This window comes from Nylanderia fulva, unplaced genomic scaffold (assembly GCF_048542155.1).
Source record: "Nylanderia fulva isolate GAGA-0341 unplaced genomic scaffold, ASM4854215v1 Scaffold60, whole genome shotgun sequence".
In the NCBI taxonomy this organism is placed as follows: domain Eukaryota; kingdom Metazoa; phylum Arthropoda; class Insecta; order Hymenoptera; family Formicidae; genus Nylanderia; species Nylanderia fulva.
This window is the reverse complement of record NW_028190699.1, coordinates 298,055-313,666: the sequence shown is the minus strand read 5'-3', so window position 1 is coordinate 313,666 and position 15,612 is coordinate 298,055. Positions and strand designations below refer to the sequence as shown.

At 26.6% G+C, this 15,612-nt stretch overlaps 1 protein-coding gene across 1 annotated transcript; it reads left to right on the top strand.

Moving 5' to 3' along the window:
* The first annotated feature begins 1,062 nt into the window (after window positions 1–1,062).
* LOC114933259 (uncharacterized) lies at window positions 1,063–11,429 on the top strand. Its single transcript, XM_029305749.2, has 5 exons — window positions 1,063–1,833; window positions 3,191–3,421; window positions 6,729–6,878; window positions 8,125–8,344; window positions 8,504–11,429. The coding sequence occupies exons 1-5, from the start codon at window positions 1,618–1,620 to the stop codon at window positions 8,830–8,832; spliced, it is 1,146 nt and encodes a 381-aa protein (XP_029161582.2). The 5' UTR covers window positions 1,063–1,617; the 3' UTR covers window positions 8,833–11,429.
* Window positions 11,430–15,612: the final 4,183 nt, after the last annotated feature.

The following is a 15,612-nucleotide window of genomic DNA, read 5'->3' as shown; positions in this document are numbered from 1 at the left end:
TCTTTGAAAGGAATATGTTATTGCTTAATTTAAAATTATTTATTACTAAATATAAGGTCTATTGTGAAAAAGTTACAAATTAGATTGAGGATTTACTAAATATAATTTGTATCATGTTTTCATGTTTATTCTTAAGCATTTTTTTAGATTGTTGAATCTAAAAAATGCTAAAACAAAATTAAAATATACATACATGAAGTTTTGCAAAAATCTAAATTTTTTTAAATTTAAATATTTATATCAAAATTCGTCATTTTTAATTTGTCAAAATTTTAAATTTATATTTATTCATTTAAAAAATCCTTTTTAAATAAACAATAAATTTTTTTGTTGGCTAAAAATTCTAACGATACTTAATTTCAATTAAATAAAATTTCTTAATTATCGAGAAATGCTTTTCTTTGCTAGGAAAATTATATCTGGATATATATATATATTATATACAGGGTGTCCGGTGACTCGCGTTTAACACGTTAATGAGAGATTTCTAAGGTGATTTGGAGACAATTTTTTTTCAGCGAAAATGTTCAGGCACCAATAATTTTTTAGTTATAAATGATTGAAAAGAAAAGCTTTTTTGTCAACTAAATCTTGTAAAATAAATTAACAAAACTACATTTTTTAGTTAATTTCAGGTAAAGTTTACTGTAATAGAATTTTAATTTAAGGCTTAGTTACATATATATATACATAATTTTAAAAATTGGGAACATTAAAAAAATGATGACCTTTCTCATCATTTTTACTGAGGAAAAATCGTTTCCAAATCGCCTCAGGAATCTCCCATTAACGTGTAAAACGCGAGTCACCGGACATATATATATATATATATATATATATATATATATATATATTATTTAAATTTAAAAGTTTTTGTAGATGGCTGGAATAAGAGAGTTTAAAATTCTATATTCTATAGAAAATGACGAAATTAATATGGATATTAAAATTTAAAAACATTTAAATTTTTATAAAAATAAATAATTTTTATAAAAATAAAATATATATATATATACAATATATATTTTTGCAAAAAAATTTAAATATTTTTTAATTTTAATATCCATACCTATTAATTTCGTCATTTAAAAAATTTTTCAATTTTAATTTTCAGCCACTTTTCTAAAAACTCTCAAATTTAAATAAACAATTTTTTAATATATCAATAATGTATAAATTTAGATAAATATAATAATTTTTATAATACAATAATGTTTAAATTTAAATAAATATAATTTGTTTTGTTCGAATGATATATATAATATATAAAAATAGTATATATATTTGAGAATACATTATGCAAACACTGTGAAAAATGAATCATTAATCGACCAGATTTACAATTTCAAGTGGCGCAACACATTCGTCTATATATGTACAATATGAATTAAAATTTTTTTGCTTTCTCATTGAGCTTCTTCATCCGATTCCTATATCGTTCCCGAGGAGAACCGCGCAGGCTTGGCGCGCAAACTCGCGACATCCGCATTATCGTACGATATCGTAGGCCGCTGGAGACGCTGGATCCCATCAGTATGCGCTCGGTCTGACCCGGGCGCGGATCGCGGCCCCCGAAGAAGGTGCGAGGGTGCCTCCTCCTTCAAGGAGTCCAGAGCGATGGAGCTGCGCGAGGTGAATCGCGCGTACGGCACTGCGGAGGAAATGACGGAGCTCCTGCCGCAGCGCGACAATAACGCCGAGTACGAGAGCTACTTCATCGAGTACGCGATGCAGAAGGAGATGATCAATCGGAACCGATGCCCCGCGAGCCGACGATTGCTCAGCCAGGCCGCACAGTTGGACATCAATTTTTCCAACAGCAATCACCTCAAGGTCGGTCCTTGGCGGTCGTCGCATCGCGCCGAGGATCCGATGATGCTGCATCCTCATCAGGATCCCGATTGTCATCCGACGAGGCGCTTATTATATAAATCTATATACATACCTTAGTGTAGGATTTGTAAATTCGCACGACATTAATTAAAGAGCTAGATATTCGCGCTAATCTTCTGAGATCAGAAGATCTTTGCTTGGGAAATTGTAGAAATTTGAAGATTTTTACAAATTTGTGATAGAAAAATTTTTATTTAATATCTCGCCGTCTGCACGTCATTTTTTTTTTATAAACATAGTTATTTATTGAGATTATTACGAGCGACATTATGTATTACATAAGATTACATAGATGCTAGTTTAATGATTTTATTTTAGTTTTATTAATATTTTGTTTTATTTACATTTTTATTAATGTTTTATTATAATAATATATGATTTCTTAAAACGATGTGACTCTACATACGTTAATTAATTTTTTTACAATTAATTCATATTGATTGTTTATTATCATGCAATTCGAAAACTTGATAAAAAACCCAATTGTATTTCTAAAAAAATTTCCTATTTTTTCTTAATTTTAGCAATACAATTTTTTAATATGCATTTATATATTTTTAATATACAATTTTAATATATATACATTTTAATATATTAATTGTTAATAAATTCCCAATTATTAATGATAGTCACTAGTATTTAAATAGGAGTTTTAGAAATAATCGACCAAACTAGCAAGTAATAATCGTTTATTAAATTTCACGACGTTTCGACCATATGGTTGTGATCCTTTTCAAGTGAGACTAAAATAATTTATTACATACATTTTATTATTATCAACGAACTAATATAAAATTCGCAATTGGAAACGAACGTAATACAAGTAAATTTAGTAATAATTAACTCATCATACAGCAATAATCAATATCAATTTTTAGTGAGAAATATATACAAGCCAAATTAAAATTAAATTGAGATTAATTGTTAAATTAATTATTAATATATTAAATTTATTTAATATATATTTAAATATATATCAAATATATATATTTAATATATATATTTAAATATATATTATATAAAAATATATCGATATATTACTTTTATTTTTAATAATTTCCTTTATAAATTACATATGTATGTATAAAGAAATTATAAATATAATATAAAGTATATACATTTTTTTTTAATTACAATTTTTTTTATTTTTGGAGCAAATGAAACTATACATATTAAGATACAAAAAAACTGAAATATTACAAATAACAAAATTAAATCATTTAATATATATTTAAATATTATTATAGATCTATAAACAAAATCTGTTAATTAATCCATGAATATATGCGCTCCTCAGGATTCACCATGTGCCGGAATCAGCATGATCCACACCTCGAGCGAAAACTGGCCTCCCTCGAGGAAGCGCGAGGAGGCGACGGCGTTGGAGAATCTCAGGAAGAGAGTAGAACAAAGCAAATTGTATAAGGCAGACCGAATCACCGATCATCCTGTTGCACCCACTTCGTCCTCATTCAATTACGAACAAACTCAACAACAGCTAGACAATCGGCCAAAACTTCTGAAAAAGGTAGGTGGTTTAGACATCGTGGAAACTTAAAAATAATTTTATTTTATAAAAAAAAAAATAATTTTACCAGACTTTATTTCATATTAAATAAAAGTTATAAATTAATTTTTTGTTAATATATATGAATATTTATATTTTTATATGGTATATGTAAATACATATTTAGTATATTTTTTCTTAGTATATATATATTTTTTTTCTTTCTTGAGATAAAATAATATTTAACAAAATTATAAATATTTTTTAATATAAATTCATTTTATTAAACAAATTAATTTTTATATGAATTTATACATGAGTATGTATTTATATATATTTATAATATATATTTTTTTAATACATACTTTCTATAATTCTATATATTTTATATAAATATTTTTTTAGTATGTATATTTAATATTTTTTATAGTATACATTATAGTATACATTTATAGTATACATTTTATAGTATATTTTTTTCTTGAGATAAAGTCATATTTAGTACACTATTAAATATAATTTATTTAATCAAAATTATTTAATAATAATTTTTATATTATTTTAAAAAATATTTTTGTTTTTTTATTAAATTTAAAGTAAATTGAATCTTTTATTCAACATATACCTAAGTATAATAGATATAAAAATTATAGATGTAAAAATTGTCATGTTTTGTTGTCAATAATCTTGAATTATGTCACATTTTATTGTCAAAAATCTAATATATAATTAAAACAAATTGCGAAATAAAATTAGTAATTAATAAACAATAACTGTAAGAACACATCTATGATTACAAACTTGATGAGTGAAGCATTAAGAATAACTGGACGAAAACGCTACATGGGATGTTTCTTTATAAGTTCGCGGAATATAATTTCTGTTGTGTCTTTGGTTCATTCGATGCGATGCGACTGTATTTTCGAAATAGAATCTGAAATCAAAAGTGCGAAGGAGCACGCGCACAAAAGTACTTGGGTCGATACTTTAGAATTCGCATGCAGGAACGGCGCACCGATATCTCAGTTCCTATGTATACATATGTTATTTTGTCTCCGCTTGGAAAATTACATCGTCGAGTCTGTTTTAGTCAAATTTTTAATTTCGCCAACTTTTTCAAACACTTTATAGCTAGTCGTATACGAAATTATTCGATTTTAGAAGCTGCAGTGTTCTTATAAAAATTAATTTTCCTCTCTTTGTAATGTTTAAGATTGTAAGTTAAATTCTTATAATATATTATGAGAAAAAGAAAATTAGATTAAAAAAATAAATACAAATTAAAGGATTTATAATTTAGAATTTATGAGGATTTGATAAATTCTCATAAATTTACTTTGAACTGTTTGATTCTTGAATCTAAGGGAATTATAAATTGAAAGAATATTCAGAAATCAGTACTTAGCAAATATTTGTAATATATTTTGAAGAAAATGAAAGCAAATAGTAAAAAAATTTAGAAAAATTTAAGAATATTCAGATATCAAAAAGTAGAACGTATATGAAGAAATTATAAGAAAATTATGAGGATTTTTCAAATCCTTATAATATATTTTTCTTATAATTTTCTTATTAATCTTTATAATTGATCAAATCCTTATATTTTATTATAAAGATTTGAGATATATGTATATATGGTATATATATATATATATATATATATATATATATATATATTATAATTTTCTTCGAATTGTTTGATTCTTGAATCTAATGGAATTATAAATTGAAAGATTATTTAAAAATCAGTATTTACTAAATCTATATTGAGGAAAAAAAAATTAGATTTAAAAAATATAAATAAATTTAAAAATTGAAGGATTCAAAAATAAAAAAAAAGTATTATGAGGATTTATGAAGATTTGATAAATTTTCTTCAACTTTTTAAATTCATAAATCTTAAGGATGATTTATAAAATGAAAGATTCAAAAATACAAAATTAAAGGAAATTTATGAGGATTTAATATATATAATAAGAATAAGAAAATTAGATTTTAGAAGAAAATAAAAGGAAATTAAAAAAAATAAATGAATAATTTTTAAATTTGATTTGATGATCTAAAAATTCGAGAAAATTCAAGTATTGGACATAATTTAAGAGATCAAAACATTTAAGAATATTAAATTTCAAAGATTTAAAGATCTGCAAATTTTATTTAAAAATTTGAGACTGAAAATTTTGCATTTTGATTTGTACTTTTTAATAAGTAGTTGAAAAATCAAGATCTGCATGTTATTCAATAAAATGAGTAGGTGTCTTAAAAATTATAGAAATCTAATGAATAATAAAATAATATTTAACATGTAGAGGCTTTATTTAAACAAAATATTTAAAAAAGTAATTCTTTTTGTCAAAAAATATATTCTTTTAATAATAAACATGTGATAAAGAAATTAAAGAATATTAAAACTGAATAACAACGTTCTAAATAATCATATACGTAGTTGATCATCGAAAGTCGTCGAAACTATTGAAACAAATTTTTATTAAACAATTTTTTATTTTTACATATATCGTTCTCAATTAATTTTAAGTGGATTTTTTCGAATTTTTATTTTTTCCACAAGTTAGTCAAAAAACAAAATAAAATTGTAAAAACTCACAACGCTTAAATTCAGAGTTCTAATATTGCAAAAAATAAATTACTGAAAAATCCTCTCCGAAAAAGTGTGTAAGATGAAAAATACTTATTTTAATATCTTAAAATTTTCTCATTTGTATTTTATTATAAAAAAAATATTTTTTAAGAAGGATAAAAAAGCATTTTTAATTATGTATTTGTTTAAATAAAAATTCTACACGACGTTGAATGATATTCTATTTTTCCTTACAGTCCTGCAATTTCTCTTAAACACGCGAGATGTATTTTTTCAACTTTTTCATTTGTATTTTATTATCAAAAATATATATTTTAAAGAGAATAATAAAAGCATTTTTAATTATGTATTTGTTTAAATAAAAATTTCACACGACGTTGAAAGATATTTCATTTCCCTCACAGTCCCGCAACTTCTTTTTAAACACGCGAGATGTATCTTTTAAAATTTTTAATCTTATTATCAAAAATATATTTTTGAAGGAGGATAAAAAATCATTTTTAATTATATATTTATTTAAATAAAAATTTTACACGACGTTGAAAGATATTCCATTTCCTTTACAGTCCCGCAACTTCTCTTAAACACGCGAGATGTACAGAATGAATAAAGTATGCGACATCGCGTGCGGCATATTATATCGCGTATAAATCAGGTGAAAAGTTTTATATTGCGTGGCTTCTCGATATCTCAGATATCTCTAACATATCTCACGAATTTTCTTTGCAGATACTGAGTAACCGGCCGATGAGTATCACGCACGACAGGAGCGACCTGGAGACCGACTGGCGCGACAGCGAATTTATCACCGAGTGCCTTTGTTGGCACAATGTCTATCGACAACGGCATAACGCACCCCCGTTGACCATGTCGCCGCAGGTAAAAAAAAAAGGAATAAAGAGAATGAGAGAAAACATTTGTAACATGTGTCGCGAGTTTGAAACGATACTTGTTATGATTACATGGTTTAACAAAAAAATATGTAAAAATATGATATTATTTTAATTTTTTTGTAATTGAAGGATTTAGAAATATAAAAATTTAAAGGATATTTATGAGGATTTATTAAATTGAAGGATTCAAAAATAAAAAATAATGAGGATTTATTAAAAATTTAAAGGATATTTATGAGGATTTAATAAATCCTCATAAATGTCTCTTAATAAGCCATAAATAAATCCTCATTATTTATTAAATCCTCATAAATGTCCCTTAATAAGCCATATCCTTTAATTTGTTGCTATGAATCCTTTAATTCGTTTTTATTTTAATTTTCTTTTTCTCATAATATGAGGATTTTCTCATATTATTTCCTTTCCTCATATTATGAGGATTTGATAAATCATGATTTCTGAATCCGTTAATTTATAATCTTTTAGATTCAATAATTAAACAGAAGAGAATTTATGGAGATTTATCAAATCCTTATAAATTATAAATCCTCATTTTTTAATTTTTTAATTTTTTAATTTATTAAATCCTTTGTTTTTATTTGTTAAATTAATATTCTTTTCCTTATAGTATATTATATAAGGTCTCGGGTTTGATTCCCGATTCAGCGACTTTCGGGTCTATATTTTTCTCTCGTGTTTATTTCTTTATTTTTTTTAGGGGGGTATAGGGGTTTATGAAATTAAATCTCAAGTATGAAATAATTCATATTTAAAGTTTTGGTAGTAAACCAAGAATAATATGTGACTTGTGCACATTTTCGTTTATTTTCCAACGAAAAATTAATTTTTGTTGGAGATGTACGCAAGAAACATTCGAGTATAGCTCTTAGGCCTTTCTTATTTGTATTTAATATTTAATTAATATTATATAAGGTTTTGATAAATAATATCTAAATCCATTGATTTAATAAATCCTTTAGATTCAAGAATGAACAGTTCAAAGATTTATGAGGACTTATTAAATTCTCATAATATATTATTTTAATATAATATTATATATATATTTAAATAAATTACATATATTATATATATTAAATAAATATATAAAAAATATATAAAAAATAAAATATATATAAATATAAAATATATTAATTAAATTAAAAAAAAAAACAAGTTATTTTTTTCTTACATTATATCATCGCATGTACTTATGTATATTACTGTCTTTGCAGTTGTGTGAGTACGCTCAATCGTGGGCGAATCATTTGGCGCACACGAATACGTTCTACTACAGAAATGATCGCAACGTAGGTCATAATCTTTATTGTCGCCCCGGGGGCGGCGTTCCCGGCGATGTCACAGGACAGGAGGTCGCGTCCTACTGGTACTCGGCCGTGAAGCAGTACGATTTTCTTAAGGAACCAGATGTTCTCCACGCCAACGTTAATGCGGGTAAAAATATGTTTTTCTTTTTTTTTTTCGAAATATATCAGAAAGTTCGACGTCATGAAAACATTTGACTCTATTTGCGAGATATTTTTAATATCACTTTTACTTATGGGGTCTCTCTTACGGAAATAACTGATTAACAAAAAAGCTTTCACTTTCCAGGCCATTTCACCCAGCTGATATGGGCGAGCAGCCGCTACTTCGGGGTCGGGAAGGCTCACAGCAGGAGCGGCAAGATCATCGTGGTGGCGAATTATGAGCCGGTGGGCAACGCGTCCGGTCAGTTTCAGAGCAACGTGTTACCCCCATTGCCGGAGAACGTGAACGCGGTGCTGATGTCACCACAGGCGACGCCCAGGCTGGTGGTGCCCCGGGGAGGCGGCAATTACGAGCTGCTGAGGACGACGGCGACGGCGACAGCGCCCTTGCCTCCGTTGTCGGACACCGCGTCCACCGGCAGCGACACCATGTCCGTCAGCTCGGGCCAATAATACTACCGAGGTCGCGCAAAATGCCTTCTCTGTATCTGCACGCGATGGGCCGGACGCTGATGAGATCCAAGGGTGGCCGAAGACTTGTCGCGTGCCGCCGCGAGTCGAAGACTTCCGGACACGCGAAACACGATGACCGATATCTCTGTCGCGAGCCGATGAGGTTTCCAAGGTCGTTCGAAGGTGAAAGTTTTTATAGGGGAGACCTTCGTAAACAGGGTGTATATTCCCTGGAAAACCTGGAATTTTGTTCTTGAAAAATCCTGAAATATTTGATGGGAATTTTTAAAAAAATTGCCTCTTTAATTTTAAAATATAGTTTTAAAGTATATAAAAAATTTATTAGTTTTATATAAAGTATATATATTAAAATATATTTTATTATAATATAATACTATATTACATTATTAATTATTATATTTAAAAATACTTCATTTATGTTAAAAAATTATGTATAACAAATAATTACTTTAATTTTACCTGGAATTTTAAACAAAAGTATCTGAAAAATCATGGAAGTCTCAGGGAATTTATTTCTAAAATTTGAGTATACACCCTGGTAAATTAGTTGACCTGCTGAAGATGATGATCTTTATTATATGAAGTGGCTCTCTACAAAAATGTCGGTCGTCAGGTTTTACTGCCCTCAACTACCGCTTGCAAAAGCAGTGATAATCAAAAAGTACATCGAGCTTCGTCTTGATAGCTGATAGTACGTAAATGCGATTATTAGATCAAGCGGAGATCAATCTGCGATGATCTGTGATTATTGACAGTGGCGTAGCTATTTTAATTCGCTTATCTGCTCTGCACGTGATTAAGAAATGTCATGCATAGGCAAAAAGATGTTTGAGGAGAAATGGACATACAAACTTGGAGGAATAAAGGGATATCTCGAGAAAAGCGATTATACAATCAAAATTCGGTTTGAATTAAGGCTCCAGGAATTGTGACGTCAGATAGCTTTAGCAAACTTTTAAGATACCTCTAGAACTATTTGATCCTTTCCCTTGACAGTCAAGTAACAACTGTAAAATGATCGAGATGTCACTTTGATTGACTATGAGTATGATGTTGATTGATTATAAAGGGAAAAAAATAGTTTTCCAGATATTTTAAGAGTGTGCTAAAGCCATCTGAAATGTTGTTTCATCGAAATATATTTTTATTTCGAAACGGCATCTAAGAATTTTTTACGTGTGCTTTATCGTCTCTGACGTCACAATCTGACACGACCGCGGCGAGGACCCAGGAGCCTTAAAAGAATAAAGCTAGAATTATAATATTGAATAATATAAATATAAAATAGTATAGCAAATACCACTCATATATGAGAAGAAACTTATATTTCTTATATAATAATATAATATCTTATATAATTAACCTAGTCTTTTTGAACGAATGCAAGAACCTCTTAAGATTTACTGTCTATTATTATACTTGTGTATCTGACTAAAAATTCATTTCAATAATATCATTGATTCGATGTCATTTTAAATCGATAAAATAAAAAATACATTTTTAGTTTAAAATGTATAAATTATAAGCGACTTAATTTTATTGATTTTTGCATATTTTTTATTTTATTTTTCTTGAAATTAATTGTTATATATAAATTAATAAAATTTTTACTATTAAAGTGACAACATTATTCTAACAATTTTTAGTTGGATACATGACAAAAATATAATATGCTAAACATTTTCTTTCTTTTTTAATTCTATTAAAAATTACTCTCAAAACGACAAGATAAAAATACATATATAAATTTTAATTTTTATTATGATCAGATAAAAAATATATTTTTTTTTATTATGATATTGTGCATTTTTAGAACGGGGCTGTTTTTTAAATAGTTGCGTCACTGTCCGTAATAAATAACGGAAGCTCAACTTTAGTATCACTATATGTATTTCCGGTTTGGAAAAAAACGGAAACGACTGTATTAAACTCTTGTTTTGAGGCTTTAAGTTTGCGTTTGCGCTGATTATTCGTTGCGTGGGATCACGCGTGCAGGAAAACGAGAGAAACAAAAAAATTATCGAAAAGAACACCAAAAAATACTCTACATGCTTATTTTGTATATGTCGGTTTGGAGGGATGGGACTCACTCGTTTAAGGGACTCGTATTGTAAGATATACATATAATAATTGTATATGCGAAGTGATATAGTTCGAAGAGCCTAAAGCGAGACGAATTTTGCGCCTATAGAGCAAGGAAATGTAATACTTTGCACATACTTTTCCGTCCTGTTATACTGGAGATCAATGGTTTTTGCACGAGGATAGACGTTGAATTTCTTATAGCCTTTAGTATTAAACAAACGTTCCTATCGAGCGACGAGGAAATGTAGGAATTCGTCTGGGAAGATTGTAAAGTCGAATTAAGATCGTAAGAGGGCGAGATTGCAATCACGATGTATCATTTTTACGATTCTATTTTCTAATGTGCTCAAGAGAATTTTTTAAAATGTTTATTCTAAGACAGAGGAGAATAGAATCTGACGAGGAAATTGTAAATCTGAAACTTCTGTTTTTGATAAAATTTTATACATATAATAGCGAAGATAAATGAATTTTATAAATTTTATTACATTATATATATATTATTTATATATTATTTATTTATATTATATTAAATATTTATTATATTATATTTAATATTATTATTTTTAATATTATATTAAATATTATATTATATATATATATATATATATATATATATATATATATATATAATAAATATTTATTATTTATATTAGATATCAAAAAATAGTTTACACAAAAATTTCATGGTAAGAACGATTCTATTTAATTACATGAATAATATAAATATTTTGAGAAAATAATTGTGAAAAAAAATTTTATTCTTTGAAAAGAAAATATTTTTTCAGAATTTTACTAATGCGATTAAATAGAAGTGTTCTTATATTATATAAAATATTTTTGATATCTGGAATACTTCTCAAGATATATGAAAAAAAATTAAAAACCGCTTTACATATAAAGGAGTGATTTCACCCCTTAGAATCATTTTTGGATCGCATAAAAAATTTCTAAATTTATCTATTTATCCTCCTTGTATATATGTAAAGTTTCATCAAAATCAGAATTTTCAGATTTGTGAGGTTCTTTGTGAGTGAGACTTGAATAAAATAAAAAAAGAGCATTGTTGGTGGAAGAAAAAAATAAGGTATATAAGATATCAATTTCGTATACTATGAATTTAAAATGAAAATTAGAAGCGAGGCAGAAACGGCTTATAGATCTATATTCATATCCTATTTAAAAGCACTAAATGTCAGGTGTGAATATAAATTTTTTTAGTGATTTAATTTAGAGTATTTTATCTTCACTTAATAAAACGATTTACTATTTCAATAAAATCTTGAAAGAATAGATTGAAAATAGAACTAAACGCACTTAAAAAAATTCTAGGACAAAAATTGAACATAATGAGGTCTTTAATTATCGATTATGTAAATCTAAATAATATTTAAAGATGATATATTACTCATTTTGAAAACGACAATTATGTCAATGAAGATTACTTCGTTCAAAAGAAAAGGAACGCACTAAAGTCTAAAGTCTGCCACAGTGATAATCATTATTAATATATATTATATATAGAGACGGCTAGCTGAATATAATTGCGTTTAATCAATGATAATTTTAATCAACGATAAGTATACGGTACGAGAGAAGAAATCGATTCTCTTTCGTTTCTCAATTCTTCCCAAATATAAACAAAAACGCTAAAGGACAAACAGAAGGTGAAACATTTTTAAATCGACTCGATTGACAGACATTGTAGTCGCTTCGAATGTTGTTGCATCGATTTTTAGCATCCTAAATAAGATATACAACACCTGTGTAAGATATATACAAATTGTTCTTCGCGTACAATGAGAGATTATGCATATTTATTAGCGATGGGATTAAATATCTCGCAAATAGGTTCGAATATATTTTCATGATTTCGAATTTTTTATGATTATTTAAAAAAAAAAAATATATATATATTTTCAAGTTCGAACCTGGACGAGATAAAACCTACCTCGAAAAACAAGAGCAATATATATTTTCAAGTACATTCGAATCTAGATCAAATATATTTGAATCTTTTATGAGTATTCATGTAGTAAATGACGTTATTTTGACGTTTAATGACATCATTTGGACGTTTAATGATGTCATTTTGATGTTTATGACGTCATTTTGCTACTTGCGAGTACTTATGAGAAATTATAAGGATAGATTAATGTATCTGTTAGTAGAATAGAAAGCTAATATTATATAATAATTTTTTTAACTTATTGTTCGAGTATCATTTGTAAAAGATTCGATTTTTTACAATAGAAAATATTTACAAGTATTTTTTCGAATCTTTTATTGATACTCGATCTAAAATTCGAATATATATAATTATTCTAGATTCAATTACTATAATCCAGATGACAAGCATAATACGTCATTTTAGCGTCTAATGATGTCATTTTGACGTCATTAATATCTTCTCAAGTAGCAAACTGACGTCATTTAATGTAATCAGTTTGCTACTTGAGAAGATATTAATCGAATCCTAGAAAATGGAAATGATTATTAGATTTGACTCTATTTTTAGTACGTATATATACATTGAACTAATATCCCATCCTAATATTTACAAGACAAAACTTGGATCGTCAGAATCTCTCAGGTACGCGACTTTTATTACAAGATGATATATAAAGATACATTAACAGGTCTTGTAATTCGACCTTGTTGGCCTCCCGATTTGCTAGAAAATAGATTGTTATGTATATATATGTATATATATATACATATATGTATATATATACACACACATATATATATATATATATATATATATATATGAAAGATATAAAAATTATTTTCTACAGATAGATATATTGTTATAGAAGGAAAATTATTTTTTCCATGCGTAGTCGATTAGAAACGCGCTTTTTACGATGAGAAGTAGAAATGTAAAGTGTAAATTATCTAAAAAGAGATATATATATTATGTATATATATTTCATCCCTTTAATTAGATATATCTTCGCTTCTATAGGATCTTATGCGGATGTGACGTGTTACGTAAAAACGATCAAATCGTTGACTAATCAATATCAAGTGATTTGAGAAATGAGAAATTTATTTAATCAGTTAGTTCAATCGTGCTTTAAATAAAATTTAATGTGAAATTATTGCCTGGGCTCACACGAATAAAGAACGACGTTTCGCAATGTCGATAGTAAATATTTAATATAGCGTATATATAGGATTAAATGATAAATGCTCGATGTGATAAATAAATATAGTGGCTAAGAGAGACTTTTTCGTTATAATCTCAAGAGGTTTACTGAATCAAATTATATATCAAGTTATACGTCGGAAGGATCGACGGGGTCGAAAAACACGTTATTGTTCGCTTTTGATTTTGCCATTCGATGCATGCAAATTAAAAAAAAAAATAAGAAAAAAATATGCGAATGAAGGAAGATATTTTAATGCATATGTAGAAATGCTCATCTGTTGACAATCGATACTGAGACGTCGTTTCATTTATATACACATATAATATAGTAATAATTTGCAACTAGGAGCTACATATTTTCTTATTATAAAAACAATTGTGTTTTCTTTACAATAATTGATTTCTCTCATTATTTTGTGTATAAAAGTATTATGAGATAAGATTATCGGAAAATGAACATTTTACAAGATATTTTATAGTTTAATTAATAATAGTAAAATTATGTCAAAGTATACGAAATATTTCGTAAATTATTCTTTTTTTGATTATCTTATCCTTATAACTTTTATATGAAAAAAATAAGGTAGTTTTATTTAAAAATCTAGATTGACCTTCAAATAATCTTAGTTAAAACTCAAGATTATCAACTTTTTCCCCCTTGAAATTTTTTTATTTTGTATTTTGATATAATATACATATATACATTAACTCGCAGTGATATAAAATCAATCACGCTTAATTGTTTAATTAAATTATAGCAAACTTTATCAAAATGCTACAGGGAAAAAAAGAATGTATTAAAGGTATAACAATAATTTTTTAAATCTTTTATTGACGTGATATATCATATTATAGAAATGTACTTTATTAGCTTTAGGGCAACGTTTTTATTTTTAACTATTTACCCCTATTAATCGATTATATAAGTAAAATAATATCAAGAAAAAATTTAAAGATGGAACGACGTTAATGTACTCGTTATTGTTAAAACGCAGGGCATAAGCCTTAACAAATGAATTAAATGTATCGCAAGCCAACGCGTTTTATAATGATAAATGTTAATAAAATTATCTCTTTGCAGAAAACATTTCTTGCATATATAAGTTTTATCCTGTTCTCTCTTTCGATATGTTGTATATTAAATTGTTGCAATATTTTTATAGCGAACGAGAAGATATATATTATGTAGAGGAGAATGAAATAAATATTTTTTATGATGCAAAATTCAATATTTTTTTATAATATTAGATAAGACAAGAAAATTATTTGGCATATATCGATGAAAAGAAACAATATCTTAAATAATTAAATAATCGTATTTTGCTGATAGTATATGAAGATAAATATGAAGATATATGTATATATGTACAAAGCTAAATTCACAATATACGTTTTTACAATATTATAATATAAGAAAATTATTTACTGGGTTATATTGGTTAAAAGGAAAACAATATCTTAAATAATTATATAATAATCAGCGTACTTTGCTGATAGTATTTGAAGATATAAAGATACAT